The sequence below is a fragment of the Sus scrofa genome, chromosome 5 (genome assembly GCF_054392235.1).
Source record: "Sus scrofa isolate SSC_HxYL_T2T_F1_AM1 chromosome 5, Sscrofa_HxYL_maternal_Yorkshire_Landrace_v2.0, whole genome shotgun sequence".
In the NCBI taxonomy this organism is placed as follows: Eukaryota; Metazoa; Chordata; class Mammalia; order Artiodactyla; family Suidae; genus Sus; species Sus scrofa.
In genome coordinates this window covers 24,172,670-24,193,556 of record NC_139387.1, presented here as the reverse complement: position 1 = coordinate 24,193,556, position 20,887 = coordinate 24,172,670, and the positions used below count along the sequence as shown (strand labels likewise).

General features: G+C 36.4%; 2 protein-coding genes and 1 pseudogene across 3 annotated transcripts in view; all 3 read right to left on the bottom strand.

Annotated features, from left to right (window-relative positions):
* LOC146403237 (olfactory receptor 6C3-like) overlaps nt 1-20,887 on the bottom strand; it is a 555,083-nt gene that overhangs the window by 241,480 nt on the left and 292,716 nt on the right. The gene's annotated exons all lie outside the window — the stretch shown is intronic.
* LOC146403245 (olfactory receptor 6C68-like) lies at nt 8,079-10,616 on the bottom strand (annotated as a pseudogene). Its single transcript, XR_014803310.1, has one exon. The product of XR_014803310.1 is annotated as an olfactory receptor 6C68-like (transcript).
* LOC100153490 (olfactory receptor 6C2-like) lies at nt 15,427-18,717 on the bottom strand. Its single transcript, XM_084955918.1, has one exon. The coding sequence runs from the start codon at nt 18,580-18,582 to the stop codon at nt 17,644-17,646; it is 939 nt and encodes a 312-aa protein (XP_084812044.1). The 5' UTR covers nt 18,583-18,717; the 3' UTR covers nt 15,427-17,643.

Here is a 20,887-nt window from a genome sequence, read left to right as displayed (position 1 = left end):
GCGCATAACAAGGATCATTAGACTCAACAAACAAAAGAGTCCTTGGAGACCCAGGTTTGAGAGTCACCAAGGAATATTAATATAAAGTTTTGACAGTGAACCTGACAGAATGGGGACAATGCCCTTATGGACAAGAAAGTGCAAGAATGATATTAAATACACTGTGATGGTGGTGGCTAATATAATCAAACAATAAAATGTTTAATTTTTTTCTTGTATTTTCTAAAGCAATGAAACTGGCAGATAAAAGCTTTCTCTACTTTCCTTATGTAACTCATAGGTATTATGAAGGAGAATGCGAAGGTAAAAAGACAAATAATGATATAGAGATTACCATTGTAAAGTATCTTATAAAAGTATTGTCAGAGTTTTTCTCAGTCAAACATAAATACAGAAGTAAACTTGCAAAACACTGTTGTAATCTACTGTTTTCATGCAGCCTGTTATGGGTGTCTGTACTTAGTAACATATGGAGATTTACAGCAGTTTTTAATGACTGTATTTATATAATTTTATTATCTCTTTTATAATAATTACCACCAGTTTGGAAATGTATGTTGTTTACATTTCTTTTTTTATAATGAAAAATACTATCTAAATGTTTTATATAAATATATTTGCACACATGACTGCATAAACTCCAGACAATTGCTCTATGAGAAATTCTTAGTTGTAGGTAGACAACTTTGTAAATTTGTATGGCTTTGATATAGATTTGTCATCAAATGAATTAAAAGCATATGTAGTCCCAATCTAGGAAAAGAAATCATTAGTCATGAATGTAGTTGGGTGGATAATCTTAATACATTGTCTTAGAAAAAGACTCAGCATCTTTCTTTGTACTGGAGAGAGTTCTCTGCAACTGCACAAATATGGAAGATCAGTAGACAGTTCGATTCATAATTTTGTTTTCCTCAGTTTACGGGGACATCAGGAGAGGATTCTGGGGAGAATTGCTTCCCATAAGCATTAGAGATGTCAGAGAATAGTGAATGAAGAAACCCTGTTCCTACTGCAGTAAACACTTGAGAGGCTGCATGAGACCTTAAGCAAAAAGCTTGGAAAGTGCACCAAAGCAGGAGCTCCTCAGCTTAATTTTTCACTCCCAGAAACACTCAGCAAGTGAATGTGTCCCAGTGATTATCTGGGTAAAAAAAAAAAAAAAATTAGGAAGAAATGTGCTTTTGATGTGGCCTTTAAAGGCCTGGGTTCCACAGCAGGGTTTCTAGAAGCCTTCGTCTGCTGTTTTCCAGCGGCAGCGAGGATTATCCTCATTTCAATTACTTTAGATTTCTCCTTGGATGTCTGTGAACCTTCTCTTCAATCACTTTTTTCTGTAATGTCTAGTCTCCTAGAAAAAAATCGCATGAAGGTAATCATGGTTCATAAAGCATAGAGTTGCAGAGGTTGCTGTTGTAATATTCATTATTACTTTATATATGTGTAACTATCCTGTCTGTACACCATTAGGATAGTTGTATTCTTGAAGATAGTTTTCTCCTGTTTTGGTTCCATTTTTATATTTTTCTCTGACTTAGGCATTTGAGCCTAAATGTATATCAACTTGCAAACAATGAAGATATGTAAACAAAGAAAGGTTTCAATATTAAAGTCATGGAGTTAGTCCATGTTGAAGCCTTTTTTATATGCTGAGAAGTAAGCAAGAAAAATAGGAACATAAAATAATCCAAACGACTGCATTTTAATGACAGCTATAGACATTTCCTAAAGCCTCGTATTAGTTTTTTATTATTGTATAACCCATGCCGACCAACTTAGTTGTTTAAAACTGCATGCTTCTTTTTTTTTTTTTTTTTTGTCTTTTTGCCTTTTCTAGGGCCGCTTCCCGCAGCATATGGAGGTTCCCAGGCTAGGGGTCTAATCAGAGCTGTAGCCACCGGTCTACGCCAGAACAGCCTACACTAGAGCCACAGCAATGCAGGATCCGAGCCGTGTCTGCAACCTACACCACAGCTGACGGCAACGCAGGATCCTTAATCCACTGAGTGAGGCCAGGGATCAAACCTGCAACCTCATGGTTCCTAGTCAGATTCGTTAACCACTGAGCCACGATGGGAACTCCCAAAACTGCATGCTTCTTATCTCATAGTTTCTGTGCATCAGGATTCCAGGCACAGCTTTCCTCTGTCTTCTGCTTAGGATCTTTAAACAAGGTGTGAGCTGTGTTGTGTTTTCATCTGGAGGCTTAACTGAGAAAGGGTTTGCTTTCAAGTTCATTCAGGTCATTGTGAGAATTTATTTCATTATACTTGTAGGCCTGAATCTTTGTTCCATAATCATGGTGCATCTATCCATTTACTTAGATCCTTAAAATAATTTTCAGCTGTGTTCAGTGGGTTGCATTAGAGAGGCTTTGGATATCTTTTGTTGTTTTTTTTGCCCTTAAGTATTCAGTATGATTTTGTGCTATATTTTAATTAACTTTCTGATTATTGCATTTTATTGACCTTGTGTCTCTTAAATTTATTAAAATATTTATGGTAGTATTTTTGAGTAGATTTTTGAGAATTTTCTATATAAATAGCAGTTCAATGAGGATAAAGTCAGTGTTGTTTCTTTCCCATCTGGACTTTTTTCTTGCATTATTACATTGATGAGAAGCTCCAGTACAATAATGAATAGAAGTGGTGAAATTAGACATTCCTATCTTGCTACTGATTTTAGAGGGAAAGAATTTGGTAGTTTTCCCTATTAAAACTATGTAAACTCTATGTTGTATGTGTCAACTTTAAGCCTTCATCTTAATAAGTTCTCTGACTTTGATGTGTACAATGGTAAATTTTATTTTACTTTTGAAACAGAAATGTCTAATACCTACTTTAAACACCTAGGGCAAAGTTGTTTTTTTAACTTTACAAAAAACGTTAGAGTTAGTATATGAGCTCTTTTATAAAAATAGTTAAAATTTCCAGCAGAATTGAATAAGAACTAGCCTCAAGTAAGTTTTATCTCAGATAGTCTCTTCAGGTTAATGTGGCTTTGTCCAAAAACGAAAGTCTGCTTGTATGTGAATGCAGGGCAGGATGCACTTGTGTGGACTCAGCCAAACAGCACTTATGTGACCCTCTACAAACTTTAGAGACAATGTCTTATGACACCTCAAATAATTGAGCAAAATGATGGGCAGTAATACCTGCAGCAGAACCAGCTGTATCGTGGTTTCTCAATAAATATGGCCTACCTAGACTTCAGTGGCTTTAGGGAGTGTATTCCTGGGGCTTAATTTTGAATCGTACATATACAACTTTGGGAGTTGTAAATAAGTCCATTTTTTTCAGGGCAGGTTGAGGTGAGAGTCCAGATTCATAGGAATTGGGAAGCTGAACAAAATTTCTTGTAAAATGGCAAGGCATTTGTTCTCCATTTGTTATAAAATACTGTTGTGTTTTATAGATAGGATTGTGAAGAGGAAGGGAGTAATAGATTCCTTTTGAATTTAGAATGCACAAGCATTTCAAATAATGTCATTTTCAGGTAATGCATTTTTTGTTATTTCTCAATGAATTTATTACATTTAGAGTTGTACAGTGATCATCACAATCCAATTTTATAGAATTTCCATCCCACACCACCAGTGCATCCCCCCACCCCCCAAACGGTCTCCTTTGGAAACCATAAGTTTTTCAAAGTCTGTGGGTCAGTATCTGTTCTGCAAAGAAGTTCAGTCTGTCCTATTTTCAGATTCCACATGTCAGTGAAAGCATTTCATGTTGGTGTCTCATTGTCTGACTGACTTCACTTAGCATGATAACTTTTAGGTCCATCCATGTTGCTAAAAATGCTGGTATTTCATTCTTTTTAATGGCTGAGTAATATTCCATTGTGTATATGTACCACAGCTTCTTGAATCATTCCTCTGTTGATGGACATTTAGGTTGTTTCCATGTCTTCGCTGTTGTAAATAGTGCTGCAATGAACATCGGAGTACATGCGTCTTTGTGAGTCATGGTTTTTTCTGGAAAGATGCCCAGGAGTGGGATTGCTGGATCAAATGGTAGTTCTATGTTTCGTTTTCTGAGGAATCTCCATACTGCTTTCCACAGTGGTTGCCCCAATTGACAATCCCACCAACAGTGTACTAGGGTTCCTTTTTCTCTAGACCCTCTCCAGCACTTCTTGTTTGTAGACTTTTGGATGATGGCCATTCAGGCTGGTTTAAGGTGGTACCTCAGAGTGGTATTGATTTGCCTTTCTGTAATAGTGAGTGATGTTGAACATCTTTTCCTGTGTTTTTGGGCCATCTGTATGTCTTCTTTGGAGAACTGTCTATTTAAATCTTCTGCCCATTTTTGGATGGGTTGTTTGTTATTTTGGTATGGAGCTGCAGAAGGTGTTTATGAATTTTGGAGATGAATCCCTTGTCAGTGGATTTACTTGCGAAGATTTTCTCGCATTGTGTGGGTTGTCTTTTTGTGTTGTTTAGGGTTTCCTTTGCTGTGCAGAAACTTTGAAGTTTGATTAGGTCCCATTTGTTTATTTTTGTTTTTGTTGTCAGTACTCTGAGAGGTGGATCTGAGAAGATGTTGCTGTCGTTTATGTCAGAGAGTGTTTGGCCTATGTTTTCCTCTGAGAGTTTGATAGTGTCTGGTCTTATATGTAGGTCTTGAATCCATTTGGAGTTTATTTTTGTGTATGGTGTTAGGGAGTGTTCTAATTTCATTCTTTTACATGTGGCTGTCCAGCTTTCCCAGCAGCACTTATTGAACAAGCTGCCCTTTCTCCATTGTATATCCTTGCCTCCTTTGCCATAGATGAGTTGGCTGTAGGTGCATGGGTTGAATTCTGAGCTTTCTGTCCTGTTCCACTGATCTCTATTTCTGTCTTTGTGGCAGTACCATGCGGTTTTGATGGTTGTTGCTTTGTAGTATAGTGTCAAGTCTGGGAGGCTGATTCCTCCAGCTCCATTTTTCTTTTTCAGGATATCTTTGGCTATTCTGGGTCTTTTGTGCTTCCAAACAAACTTGAAAATATTTTGTTTGAGTTCTGTGAAAAATGTCCTTGGTAGTTTGATAGGGATTGCATTGAATCTATAGATTACCTATACTCTCTCTTGGCAAAGACAGGGTTTTTTCCCCGCATGAAGTAAGATGAATATTTCATTATCTCAGACTCTTATGGATGAGCAGCAACACTCTGTGTAGATAAATATAGTCCTTTATGAGCAAAGTTCAAACATGACTAAAGAATCTAATATGCATTGAAGTTTGGCAGAATACCTAACACAGGCAGCAGTGGGAATCATGTCCTTGGAGACAAGAAGAGGCAACAATTTTAAGGACGTATTCCTAGAGTTAAATAATAACTTTGTGATGAAAAGATATTTGGGGATACTCTTCAACTCATAGATAACAAAGTGTTAAGGAAATACAGCAAAGTTGCTTTATGACTATGTGTTCACTTGAGAAAAAAAAATATATATACATATGTATTTGAAATTTGTATGTATGTATGTGTGTGTGTGTATATATATATGTATATATATTTTCTATGCCAATAACTAAATATTTACATGGTGAAAATATAGGTTTGCATCATAATTTTTGCATTCTGCTCTTTGTGGATAAAGCATTATTTAATGAAGTTTCTCATATTGAACTTGTTAAATTATATATTAAGTATTTTATATAAGCCTCCTTTTTTCCCTTAGTTTATATTATCAGAAAGAGAATTCCTGAGGCAAAAGCTACTTACATTTCAGAACTTTGAGGTATATTGTCACACCGTAGTTCCAATGTGTGATATCACTTGTATATGCAAAAATGTTTGTGTCACTCATTGGTACACTTGGGACCATGGGACCTGAAGGAATTCCACCTTTGTTCCTTGCCTGAGTTCTGAGTCAAGTAGAGAGAGAAAGTAGGCAAGTAAATGTGGATTAAACTACCAAATTTATTGCAGGGTTATTGAAATCATGGCTTCGAACATCCCAACAAGAGTATCTTGAGTTAGTCATAGCGATCAGATAGGCAGTGGTAGAAATCCAGATCTACTCCTGCATCTTGGGGACCCTTTTGCTGCAAGATTTCAGTTGGTTTGAAATCTGGTCTGTAGAACAACAACCATATGCGAGCAAAGGGAATAGGATGCATCTAGCGTATCATATTCCTATTCAAAATCCGTCCATCAGGGGAAGTATAGGGAGGAGGGAATTTAGGAGATTGCACAAATAGACTATTGAAAAAATGCCCATATCTTGGAAATAAAGGAGGAGAGGACCTGCCTGACTTTACAATCTAATTGTAGATATGCTCCTGGAAAACTATTTAATTATAGGTTATATATTTCTCTATAAATTATACATGTTTAAATAATTAAAATTATTTAATATTATATATCTTACTGGTATCATTGTTCAAATTAATTAAAAATATTTTGCTGTCTTCATTGAAAAATTGCATGAATTATGTATTTTTTAACTTTGGGGGAATGAGTTTATAATAAAAAGCACCTCCATTTGGAGAGAATATGAAGAGTAGGGACTCTATATTTCTTCCTAATATTTACCACATTCCTAATATGTTTTCTAAACCAAATTGGCTTAAATTTCAGCCTGTGGTTATCAAAGCATGAGGCTATACCACTCAAGAGAGAGGATCAGTCTCCTTAAGAGGGAACAACATTCACTTTTCCAGTTTTCTTTTTGTGTGTGTGTGTGTGTGTATGTCTTTTTGCCTTTTCTAGGGCCGCTCCCATGGCATATGGAGGTTCCCAGGCTAGGGGTCTAATTGGAGCTCTAGCCACCAGCCTACACCAGAGCCATAGCAATGCGGGATCCGAGCTGCATCTGCAACCTACACCACAGCTCACAGCAATGCCAGATCCTTAACCCACTGAGGGAGGCCACGGATTGAACCCGCAACCTCATGGTTCCTAGTTGGGTTCGTTAACCACTGAGCCACGACAGGAACTCCCCTTTTCCTTTGTTTTTGTCCATTTTCAAGATGTGAAATTTCTAGCACCAGGGATCAAAGCCACACCAGAGCAGCCACCTGATCTACAACAGTGTCAATGCCAGATCTTTGACCCTCTCTGTTACTAGGCAACACCTAGAAAGACACAGTTGAATGGCCCCCCTAAACCTATAACTGAAAATTAACCTAATATTTTTACAAGAGAAAGTTCTTAGATATGCTAACACAGGCCATCTAAGATCAAATGACACTGTAGTTACTCTGGTGATAAAACTTCGTATCTTAGAGATACTCTTAATATAGATTAAAAATCTTACACGGGTTCTTACACTATACATCTCAGAGGCTTTAGAAAGTAGTTCTAGAATGTTAATTTGTGAAATAAAATTCTCTAACCCTTGTGCATTAAATATATAAAGAAGATGACAAAATCCTCCTCTCCAAGTTTTAATCCTGCCTTTTCTATTTTTTCAGCAGCTTTACTGGGACACATAATTGATATACAAAAACGCACATATATAATGTAGAAAGTGCTCTGAGTTTGTAACTATGCCTACCTCTGTGAAACCCTAACCACAACGAAAGTAATATATGCGTCCATCACCTTTATTTGTAAGTAGAGTGTAGTTGATGTTTGGATAGAATTCGGATTTTTTTTTTCAAAAATTAAAGCTTGAATTGGTATTTTCTATTAGTTTTTTTCTCTCTCTTTTTTTTTTTTGGTCTTTTGTTCTTTTTAGGACCACATCTGTGGCATGTGGAGGTTCCCAGGATAGGAGTTGAATCGGAGCTGTAGCTGCTGGCCACAGCCACAGCCCCAGCAATGTGGGATCCAAGCCACATCTGCAACTACACCACAGCTCAGTGCGACACTGGGTCCTTAGCCCACTGAGCAAGGCCAGGGATGGAACCTGCATCCTCATCGATGCTAGGTCAGATTCGTTAACCACTGAGCCACTAAGGGAACTCCTGAATTGGCATTTTCTAAATTCAGGAATTCCTTAAAGGACTTAAAAGATGTGTGAGTCTAGCTAAGCCAAAACTTTCTCAAGTAGTAGTAAAACAATAAATATATTATGAAACTCTCTTTATCCTTTATTCTGGCATGCAGACAAGTTATTAAAAATCCTCAAACTTTCTGGTAGTTCTGTGAAAAATACTAATTTTCCAGAAGTGTTTGTTGTTTTAAAAAATCTCCATTTACCCAAAAGTTGTTTTATTTATGCAGATGATATGCATTTAAATTTCCAGTTTATTCTCTTATCCAGTGTTCTTCCTAACTCATGGCATCTTCAAGAATACACATCATTATTTTTATTAGCTGTAAAAAGCACTCTATTATTATAATTATTTAGTGTAGGTATACTGTTGATGAATTTCCTAATTTTTTGTTTTCCTGGAAATGTCTCAGTTTCACTTTAATAATACATTGATATATAACACAAGAAAAAGTGTAGTGACAGCGCAGAATTAAGTTATACTGGTTACCTAATATTTATAAATATATACAGCCAAATTGACCACCACTGAGATTAAGATCTAGACTATTACCAGTCATCAAGGTTAACTCTCTTTTACCCTCTGGCAGTCAAGATTCTACCAAAGGTAGCCACTATTCTAACTTCTGTTATTCTATATTACTCTGGCTTGTTTTTGAGCTTGATCTAAAATAATTAATACACTATACCTTTGTATCCCCGTTGTTTTATGCAACATTTTTTGGAGTGTTTGTGACATCCAAAAACTCTTGGGATACAGCAATACCTTATTCTTTTTTAATGCTGTATATTGACTCCATGTATAAACATGGCAATGTTTATTTGCATTGCTGGTGATGTACATTCAAGTTGCCAGCTCTTGCTTATTTTCAATAGTCTCAGTATGAAGATATTGAATATGTTTTTTGTTTGCATACGCATATATTTCTGGTGGTAATATACCTAAGATTTTATTGGAGAGTCATGTGGTGTATTTTTCAAAGTGTGTGTACCAGTTACATTCCCGTGAGTAGTAAGAACTCCACATCTCATTTGGACTGCGTGTGGATGCCTGTATGTGTGTCTGCAGTCCTATCTCATTTTCATGTGGTTATTTACCATTTGAACATTTCTTTATGTGTTGTTCCTATTGAAGTCGTTTTGCTCATTTTCTTTGTTTTAATTAACATTATTATAATTAAAATAAGAAAATACACCCATTTTTAGTGTAAATTTTGAGAAATAATGAAAAATATATCCATTCAAGTACTTGCCAAAATGCACATTACATGGAAGGTCTCTTTCATCCCAGAACATTCCCTCATGATGTTTTGCAGACAGTACACTCAACAGACATAATGTAACTAGACTTACTGAGGTGATCATGTCATCATGCATAAAAATATTGAGTCACCGTGTTGTATGCTTGAAACTAATATTGTATGTCAATTATAATTCATTACAAAAGAATGACAACTATATACCAATGTAAAATGTGTGAGAAAAACATTGAAAAGAAGAAAAAGGAATGAAGTAATTATGATAGGTTCTGGCTAAAGAATTAAAAATGATGTATTGGGTTCATCACAATGCAGTGATCAATAATTAGTTGCTAAATATATGAATTGAAGGGAAAATGAAGGATTAAATGCCAGTGACGTCAACCTGATTGATGTAAAAGCTAAGAGATGATGCTATTGGTTATCGGCTTAATGAAAAAATGAGGGAGATGTGTGCATCTTTTGTGTTGGTTTATCCAGAGACACATTTTACTTCCTTAAAAGAAATGTAATTTTTTTGAGTGAGTCCTGAAAGGCTAGTTTAACTTGCTTATTCCTCAGAGTATATATAAAAGGATTCAGCATTGGTGAAATGGAAGAAAGAAGCAATGCCACTCCTTTATTGAGGTTTACCTCTTCTTTGGCAGATGGTTTGATGTAGATGAAGATGCAGCTGCCATAGCTGATGGAAACGACAATCATGTGGGAAGAACAGGTAGAAAAGGCTTTTTTTCTTTGTTGGGCAGAAGGGAATTTTAGAATCGTCCTTATGATGTATATGTAGGAGAGAACTACACATATGAGAGTGGTAATGAGAGTGAGCACAGCACAGGCTATAACCATCTGCTCGATTAACCAGGTGTCTGAGTATGAGATCTTCAGGAGAGTAGAGGCGTCACAGGCAAAATGATCAATGAGATTGGAATCACAGAATTCCAGATGAAAACACAAGCTGAATGGAGGGAGGATAATCATAAGTGCTGCCCGCCAACAGCAGACAACCATTGTTTTGCAGAGTTTGTTGCTCATGATTGTCATGTAATGCAGGGGTTTGCAGATGGCCACATAGCGATCATATGCCATGGCTGCCAAGAGAAAGAACTCAGTTATCCCAAGGAGATCTGTAGAAAATATTTGAGTGAGACATGCATTATAAGTAATTGTTCTGTCCCCAGTTGATATATTGTGTAGGAATCTTGGAATACAGGCAGTTGTAAACGAGATTTCTAGGAGAGAGAAATTTTGGAGGAAAAATACATAGGGGTTTTAAGGTGGGGATCCAGCAAGGTTAGGGTGATGATGGTCAGATTTCCGGCTACACTCAATATGTAGGTGAGAAAGAGGAAAAGGAAAAGCAAAAGCTGCAGCTGAGGATCTTCTGTCAGTCCCAGAAGGATGAATGTTGTTATTGCAGTGTGGTTTCTCATTATTGACTCCTGGATTTTGCCAACCCTGCATGTCAATGTCAGAGAGATTTGAACTGCAGAATTCAATGTCACAGTCATCCAGTGATGAACACTCTCTTGTATATTCGACTCCTCCAACATCCATGAGTTTTACTTGTGGATCCAAGGAATACATTTCATATTTTACAGTGAGCAGACCTTCCCGGTCTGTTTATACATAATGACAAGTAAAATTATTTTATACCTTTTAGTTTTTGACTTACAGTCTAACTGTTCCTTTAGTAAACTCGTAAATTTAATGTATAATGAATTAAGTATTTTTAGCTCCTACCCTGGGTTGTGGATTTTTTTATTATATTACATTTATTTTTTATTTCCTATGTTGTAGCTACGTTTTAATTCGGCCAAATGCTTCCTTCAAATCTTAAGTAAAGTTTTTTAAAAAAATAAACTTCTATTTCATTTCTTTGCTTTAAAATTTGGGGATCATTAAAATCATAAATAAAATTTTAGAGCAGGACCCAAACAAGACATTGCAATCTCTTCAGTTCAATTTTTTTCGCTTTCTAATGAGTCATTCATTTTAAGGGCAAAACATGTTTTGACTCAAAAACATCTGATTTGTCATTTTGCAGTTCTAGTTAAAGCTTCATTTCCTATATTTTGTGTTACCACTTTATAACTCTATGCATTTATTATTATATAACATTTATTTTGCATTTCATATATTATAGGCTTTTTTTCATTCTGCCAAATGTTTTATTTCAGTACATAAGAAAAATAAAAAATATTGACCTCAGATTTCATTTCTTTGCTGTAAGTTTTGGGAATTATTAAAATCCTAACAAAGATTCATAGCAGGGCCTAAACTAGGCATTTCAGTTATCTCTTAAATAATTTTTTTTTTTGCTTTGTATTGTTTGATCATTCTTTGTAAGGGTAAAAGACTACAAAACATACAGTTTTGAGGTTCTAGATTCTTCCTGTATCTTATGTTACTTCTTGGATAACACTGTGCAGTACAACCTGGTTACTTTATTGCACTTTCATCTCCTTGTGAGGTTGTGCTGCTTATAATGAAGCAACTTCTGAAGGATATAAAAGCTTTACTTGGACGCTTCATTTAACCACTCATACTGAAACATATTTACACACCATATTATGGAAAAAAAGTCAAGACAAAAGTTGCTGAATAGAGTTTCCACGAAACTCTTTCCTCCATTGGCATTTCTTTCAAGTCTACCTTTTTGCCTCTGTTTTTGCAGATTGCATTTTTTTCTCATTGCTTACTCTCTGGGTTTCAACGCCACCATTCTTTTTTTTTTTTTTTTTTTTTTTTTTTTTTTTTTTTTTTGTCTTTTTGCTATTTGTTTGGGCTGCTCCTGCTAGGGGTCGAATAGGAGCTGTAGCCACTGGCCTATGCCAGAGCCACAGCAACGCGGGATCCGAGCCGCGTCTGCGACCTACACCACAGCTCACGGCAACACTGGATCCTTAACCCACTGAGCAAGGGCAGGGACCGAACTCGCAACCTCATGGTTCCTAGTCGGATTCGTTAACCACTGCACCACGATGGGAACTCCAACCCCACCATTCTTGATAACACTTGATCATGTATCTTATGAATTCATTCAGTATAAGTCATAATATAAATGTATTTCAATATAATTATAATAATGCCTGCTTACTAGTCTCTTCGTATGATCCAGGCACTGGTTAAGTCTGTTACAGACATTATCCATATAAACCTTATGATATCCTGTGAGATTTATATGTGCTCCACTTTTAACTGATTGTAGGATAGTACCTTCAAATGCTAATTGTATTGTTTTTTTAAGTCTAACACTTCGCTTAAAGAGAAAAATCTGTCATGACATTTCCCATTCACCTCCTGTCTTCTGCCAGAATGCGCACATACAAACCATTAAAATAAGTAAGGTACAAAACATTGTCATACTTACCATTTAAGCTCTAAGTTATCTCATGGCATCTCTGGACAGTTTGAACATACTCTTATTTTTATTTTTATTTTTTTATTTTTAGGGCTGCACCTGCAGCATATGGAGATTCCAGGCTAGGGGTCCAATCAGAGCTACAGCTGCCAACCTACACCACAACCACAGCAACACCAGATCCGAGCCATGTCTGCCACCCACACCACAGCTCACAGCAACGCTGGATCCTTAAACCACTGAGCAAGGCCAGGGGTTGAACCCGCAACCTCATGATTCCTGGTCAGATTCGTTTCCACTGTGCCACGTCGGGAACTCCTGAACATACTCTTAAACAGAGTGAACAGGAATATGCCAGTGGAGACCTGAATGCCACGTTTTCTCAGGAAACTACCTCAGCTAGAAATTCCCTGGAAATACCCAGAGCCTCCTATATCATATATCATTTCATATACTTCCTATACCACAGAACTTCTTGTATAAGAGGTACTTTGCCATTTTATACTAGGAATATATGTTCTTGGCTTGGTATCTGAAATAAAATAATGCCTATTTTAAAGAGCTGGGGGTATATCATAGGCTATTGACTGATCAGGGATTGTTCGTATTCTAAAATCATTGGTCAGGAAAACATATTTGGCACCAAATACTGTGGCTTGTTAATTTATGTATTCTACCTATAACAAGAATCATTAGAGTCAACAAACAAAAGAGTCCTTGGAGACCCGGGTTTGAAAGTCACCAAGGAATATTTATATAAAGTTTTGAAAGTGAACCTGACAGCAGTGTGGACAGTGCTCTTAATGACAAGAAAGTGCAAGAATAATATTAGATACAGTGTGATGATGCTGGCTAATATAATTCCAACAATAAAATGTTTAATTTTTTTTCCTGTATCTTCCAAGGCAATGAAATTGGCATTGATAAATGCTTTCTCTACTTTCTTTATTTAACTCATAGATTTTATGAAAAAAATGTGAAGGTCAAAAGGAAAAACATGACTTAGAGATTACCATTGTAAATTGCCTTATAAAAGAAGTTTCAGAGGTTGACTCACTCAAACTTAAGAGCAGAGGTAAACTTGCAAACACTGTTGTAATCTAGCATTTCATCCAGCCTGTTATGGTGTCTTTAATTATTAACACATGGAGATTTATAGCAGTTTTAATGACTTCCTTTATAAAATTATAACCTCTCTATGATAATAATTACCACCAGTTTGGAAACTTAAGTTGTTTACATTTCTGTTTGTATAATAAGAAATACTACTCTAAAGGTTTTATATAAATATCTTTGACATATGATTGCTTATACTCCAGACAATTCCTCTATGAAAAATTCTAAGTTGTAGGTAGACAAGTTTTTCTATTTGTATGACTTTTTTTTTGTTTGTTTGTTTTGTTTTTTTCTTTTTTTTAATTACTCAAATGAATTTATCACATCTGTAGTTGTATAATGACCATAACAATCTGATTTCACAGGATTTCTATCCCACAGCCCAAGCATATCCCCCCACCCCCCAAACTGTCTCCTTTGGAAACCATAAGTTTTTCAATGTCTATGAGTCAGCATCTGTTCTGCAAAGGAGTTCAGTCTGTCCTATTTTCAGATTCCACATGTCAGTGAAAGCATTTCATGTTGGTGTCTCATTGTCTGACTGACTTCACTTACTTAGCATGATAACTTTTAGGTCCATCCATGTTGCTAAAAATGCTGGTGTTTCATTCTTTTTAATGGCTGAGTAATATTCCATTGTGTATATGTACCACAGCTTCTTGAACCATTCCTCTGTTGATGGACATTTAGGTTGTTTCCATGTCTTGGATGTTGTAAATAGTGCTGCAATGAACATCGGAGTATATGTGTCTTTGCGAGTTGTGATTTTCTCTGGAAAGATGCCCAGGAGTGGGATTGCTGGATCAAATGGTAGTTCTATGTTTCGTTTTCTGAGGAATCTCCATACTGCTTTCCACAGTGGTTGCCCCAATTTTCAATCCCACCAACAGTGTACTAGGGTTCCTTTTTCCCCACACCCTCTCCAGCACTTTCTTGTTTATAGACTTTTGGATGATGGCCATTCTGGCTGGTGTAAGGTGGTACCTCATGGTGGTTTTGATTTGCATTTCTCTAATAATGAGTGATGTTGAACATCTTTTCCTGTGTTTTTGGGCCATCTGTATGTCTTCTTTGGAGAACTGTCTATTTAAATCTTCTGCCCATTTTTGGATGGGGTTGTTTGTTATTTTGGTATGGAGCTGCAGAAGGTGTTTATAAATTTTGGAGATGAATCCCTTGAGAGTGGATTCACTTGCAAAGATTTTCTCGCATTGTGTGGGTTGTCTTTTGTGTTGTTTAGGGTTTCCTTTGCTGTGCAGAAACTTTGAAGTTTGATTAGGTCCCATTTGTTTATTTTTGTTTTTGTTGTCAGTACTCTGATAGGTGGATCTGAGAAGATGTTGCTGTCGTTTATGTCAGAGAGTGTTTGGCCTATGTTTTCCTCTGAGAGTTTGATAGTGTCTGGTCTTACATCTAGGTCTTGAATCCACTTGGAGTTTATTTTTTGTATATGGTGTTAGGGAGTGTTCTAATTTCATTCTTTTCTATGTGGCTGTCCAGTTTTCCCAGCACCACTTGTTGAACAAGCTGTCCTTTCTCCATTGTATATCCTTGGCTCCTTTGTCATAGATGAGTTGGCTGTAGGTGCATGGGTTGAATTCTGGGCTTTCTTTCCTGTTCCACTGATGTATATTTCTGTCTTTGTGCCAGTACCATGTGGTTTTGATGATTGGTGCTTTGTAGCATAGTGTGAAGTCTGGGAGGCTGATTCCTCCAGCTCCATTTTTCTTTTTTAGGATGTCTTTGGCTATTCTGGGTCTTGTGTGCTTCCAAACAAACTTGAAAATATTTTATTTGAGTTCTGTGAAAAATGTCCTTGGTAATGTGATAGGGATTGCATTGAATCTGTAGATTGCCTTGGGTAGTATAGTCATTTTGATAATATTAACTTTTCCAATCCATGAGCAATTGTATATCTTTCATCTATTTGTGTCATTGATTTCTCTCATCAGTGGCTCATAGTTTTCAGAGTACAGGTCTTTGGTTTCTTTAGGTAGATTTACTCCTATGTATTTTATTCTTTTGGATGTGGTGGTAAACGGGATTGCTTCCCTAATTTCCTTTTCTGCTTTTTCATTGTTGGTATATAGAAACACTATCGATTTCTGTGTATTGATTTTGTATCGTGCAACTTTGCCAAATTCGTGAATGAGCTCTAACAGTTTTCTGGTAGAGTCTTTAGGATTCTCTAGGTATAGTATCATGTCATGTGCAAATAGCGATAGTGTTACTTCTTCCTTGCCAATTTGGATTCCTTTTATTTCTTTTACTTCTCTGATTGCTGTGGCGAGGAATTCCAGAACTATGTTGAAGAGTAGTGTCGAGAGTGGACATCCTTGTCTTGTTCCTGATCTCAGCAGGAATTCCTCCAGCTTTTCCACATTGAGAATGATGTTTGCTTTGGGTTTGTAAATATATGGCCTTTATCATGTTGAGGTAGGTTCCCGTTATGCCCACTTTCTGAAGGGTTTTGATCAGAAATGGGTGTTAGATATTGTCAAAGGCTTTTTCCGTGTCTATTGAGGGGATCATTTGGTTTTTATTCTTCAGTTTGTTAATGTGGTGTATCACACTGATGGATTTGCGGATATTGAGCAACCCTTGCATCCCTGGGATAAATCCCACTTCATCATGATATACAATCCTTTTAATGTATTGTTGGATGTGGTTTGCTAGTATTTTGTTGAGGATTTTTGCATTGATGTTCATCAGTGAAATTGGCCTATAGTTTTCTTTTGTTGTGGAATCTTTTTCTGGTTTTGGTATCAGGATGATTGTGGCCTCATAGAATGAGTTTGGAAGTATCCTTTCCTCTGCAATTTTTTGAACAAGTTTCAGAAGGAGAGGTGTTAGCTCTTCTCTAAATGTTTGATAGAATTTGCCTGTGAAGCCATCTGGTCCTGGACTTTTGTTTGTTGGAAGTTTTTTAATCAGAGTTTCAATTTCAGTTCTTGTGATTGGTCCATTCATCTTTTCTCTTTCATCTTGGTGTAGTCTTGGAAGATTGTACTTTTCTAAGCATTTGTCCATTTCTTCTAGGTTTTCCATTTTATTGGCATATAGTTGCATGTAGTAGTCTCTTATAATCCTTTGTATTTCTGTGATGTCCGCTGTTACTTCTCCTTTTTCATTTCTAATTGTATTGATTTGAGTCCCCTCTCTTTTTTGCTTGATAAGTCTGGCTAAGAGTTTATCAATTTTGTTGATCTTTTCAAAGAACCAGCTTTTCATTTTATTGATCTTTTCTGTGGTTTTCTTTGTTTCCATTTCATTGATTTCTGCCCTGATCTTTATGATTTCTTTCCTTCTACTAACTTTAGGTCTTGTCTGTTCTTCTCTCTTGAGGTGCTTGAGATGTCAAGTTAGCTTGTTTATTTGAGCTTTTTCTTGTTTCCTGTGGTGGGCTTGTATTGCTATAAACTTTCCTCTTAGAATGGCTTTTGCTGCATCCCATAGGTTTTGGAGTGTCGTCTCTTCATTGTCATTTGCTGCTAGGTATTTTGAAATATCCTCTTTGATTTCTTCAGTGATCCATTGGTTGTTTAGTAGCATGTTGTTGAGTCTATGTTGTTGCTATAAAATAGCAAAACACTGAAAATGATCGTTATTAAATTGTACTGACAATTTCTCAGACATTTGCTCTGGTTAGAATTTTTACAGTATTTTAATCAATCGTATTTTTCTTAGTTCTGGAATTATATTCTTACAAAAACTTGTGCTTTTTATTACTGTGTTACACCTCATTTATAACTTTTAACTCAAATTTTATTACAAACATATCCATGTGGATGGAATTGTTAAATAGATATGGAAGAGAAGAGTCAAATGGTAATAGTTCCCCATCAGTAAAGTTAAAGAAGTTGCAAAATGTTAATAAAACTGGAAAAGAGATTATCAAAAACTCTAGTATGATTAGAATTTTACCAGAAATTTGAAGGAATATTCATGCTTTCATCATGATGAATCAAGTACCTTTTTTCTTACTTTTTGAAGAAGAACGTAATCCTTTTGATCAAGTCATTCAAGGCTTTCTTCACTTGCTTGTTTCTCAGGGTATAAATAAAAGGGTTCAACGTGGGTGAAATAGAAGAAATGAGCAGGGAAACTCCTTTATTAAGAGCCACCTCTTTCTTGGCTGAAGGTTTGATGTAGATGAATATACAGCTGCCGTAAGTGATGGAAACCACAATCATGTGGGAAGAACAGGTCGAAAAGGCTTTTTTCCTTTGCTGAGAGGAAGAGAATCTTAGAATTGTCATGATGATATAAATGTAGGACAGAACTACACACACAAGGGTCATGATGAATGTCAGCACAGCACACACTAAAATCATTCTTTCTATGAACTGTGTGTCTGAGCACGATATCTTTAGCAGAGGAGTGGCATCACAGAAAAAATGGTCGATGACGTTAGAGTCACAGAATTCCAGATTGAGGCCCAGGCTTAGTGGGGGGATTATGATGCACAAACCAGCCATCCAACAGCTGATGATTAACCTATTGCAGACTCTGTTATTCATGATGGTTACATAGTGCAAGGGTTTGCAGATGGCTACATAGCGGTCAAAGGACATGGTGGCCAGAAGAAAAAATTCCGTTATCCCAAAGAGGTAAGTAAAAAATATTTGAGCAGCACAAGCAGCATAAGTAATGATTTTGTCACCTGTTGCTATGTTGTACAAAAATCTGGGACTACAAGCCGTTGTGAATGAGATTTCCAAGAAAGAGAAATTTTGGAGAAAAAAGTACATGGCTGTCCTCAGACGGCAATCTATGAAGGTGAGGGAGATAATGGTCAGATTCCCAGCTGCACTCAACATGTAGGTAAAGAAAAGGAAGATGAAAATCAGAACTTTGATTCGTGGGTCATCAGTCAGTCCCAGAAGGATGAATGTTGTTATTGTGTGGTTTCTCATCATGGATTCTTGCTTTCTGCCCAATCTGCAGAAAGAATTCAGAGACACTTGAAAAGAGTGCGATGAAGACAAAATGAGGACTCAGCAATGGCTAGAAATGCCCCCCCCCCAAAAAAAAACCTCAAAAAACAAAAAAACAAAAAACTGGCTTGACTGTCTTGAAGTGAACATCTTGTCTCGAGTAGTATCTTCATTGTGGATATAAGTATTAACTATATCTTCATTCTTGCCTTGTCTTCCAACGAGATAGTTTTGTCTTTGTCCATAATACTTTTGGCTTAGTATTTCTAGCCATGAGTTATGTAAGCTAGTGGTCAAATACCTTGTGATTCTGAGAGAATTTTCTAAAGGTTTTTCCTTGGCTTTCACCAATTAATTACAGAGACACCACCTTCAATTATTTTCAGCCTTCATTCGGTGCCTCCTGGGCTTGGATTTCTCTATGTCACTGAACAATTAGGAAAGTCTCCCCACAGAATGGAAATTATTTTATGTCATTATGTATTTTATAGTCTTCCTTTAAAATATACTCTTCCTACTGACATGTAGCAGGCTCAACTTTCACACACATACAAATCGTGTCCTCAGTAAAGCTCCAGGGTTTGCAGATACTACAACGAAGAAGGAAATGGTTTTGGTTTTTCTTTGCTTGAGGACTGAAAGCTTCCCTCAAATTAGGGGCAACCCAGGGTACAACCATAGGCAAGTGAATCTGGGATGTTGTGAAAAACACTCCACAGCTCAACTTCTTCTCCTTGTCCTAGTCATGGGCACTTAGGGCATCACTGTGACCCTGAACTCAGACTTTCACACTGCAGTGTGTTTTCAGTGTTCCGGAAGTAACATGGCTTATTTTTCAAAATTAATGAGGTTCATCCATGAAACTCAGCTTCTCCTTGATATTACACATTAAGGATGTTAAACTTAGGATGCGGGGCATTCATTTCTGTTTATTTTGACTTCCCCAAGAACCAGAATTTGTAGTGAAGGGAGGGATGCCAAATGAGATGATAAATGATGAGTCTGTATGACCTTGTTTTACATGGGAGTGATGACCTCATTTGTGTGTATGTGTCCATGTCTATTTGTATTTTTTGTTTTTGTTAAGCTGTGACTGAAAATAAGGTAGGTGTATACTGTCTTGATATTTCTCAAACAATGCTACACTAAATAATGCTTTAAAATCAACCTGTCCCATGGTTTTTATCTATTCAAAGGTAATTATTTTTTGAAATGACATCTAACATAATATTCAATTCCATTACAAAATGTCAAAATTTGCATTAGCAGCTTTGATTTGGTAAAGATGGATATTATGCATTTTTTAACATAGGAATTTATGACTGTTTCTTACAAAGGACAATGAAAATAAAGACGTCCATGTACTTACTTTTTGGCCAGTCAGTCATAACTTCAAGTGGTGGTTTAGCAATATTACTTCTTAAAGATAACCTTTATTTGTGCATTTATGGTCTCTATTGCTCATAATCTCACTATATATTCACGCTCAGTTTGGAATGTGTAATTCTATTTTTCATCACCTAATTCTATAAAATTTTCCTCATACACAGTGGCTATTACAAGTCTAAGAAATACTTTGAAACAGCTCTGAGACTGAGAATTACCAAGAATTCTCTCAGGTTTTGGAGATCTTGGTATTCTGACTTCCTGGGCAGAGAGAGGTTGATACATTAATAAGGTTGGTGTTTGCTTTACCTAGCATACTTACAACTTAACGAACCAACGAAAGGGTGCTTGGAGATCCAGGGTCAATAAAATCGCCATGGAATCTTTTGTGTCATAATGTTGGCAAAAAGCCTAAAACATGCAGCTCTGAGGAGTAGGAGCCACAAGGGAAAGCAGAAGGAACAGCTTAGGGATTGGAGCACAGACAATAATGAGATAAGGCACAATTCTAAATAATTTTTACTTGTATTTGTATCATCCAAATCACTCTGAGGATCAAAGAGCCCAGATTTTCTTTTGCATTTACCTTTTATGTGAATAAATAAAACTATTCCAAAAATTAATCAGAAAAAATCTGCATGATATCCTAATCTAGAGATAACTAATATTAACACTTTGGAAAAATATTTTCAGATTATAAATCAACAACTTTATCAAAATATATTACATTTTGATACCTATAAAAGGTACCTACATTTTGATACATTTTGAAACCTATAAAACTCTTTGTGAGGACGCTGGTTTGATTCCTGGCCTTGCTCAGTGGATTAAAGATTAAAAATGGGCATGACACCTAAATAGACATTTCTTCAAAGAAGACATATGGATGGCCAAGAGGCAT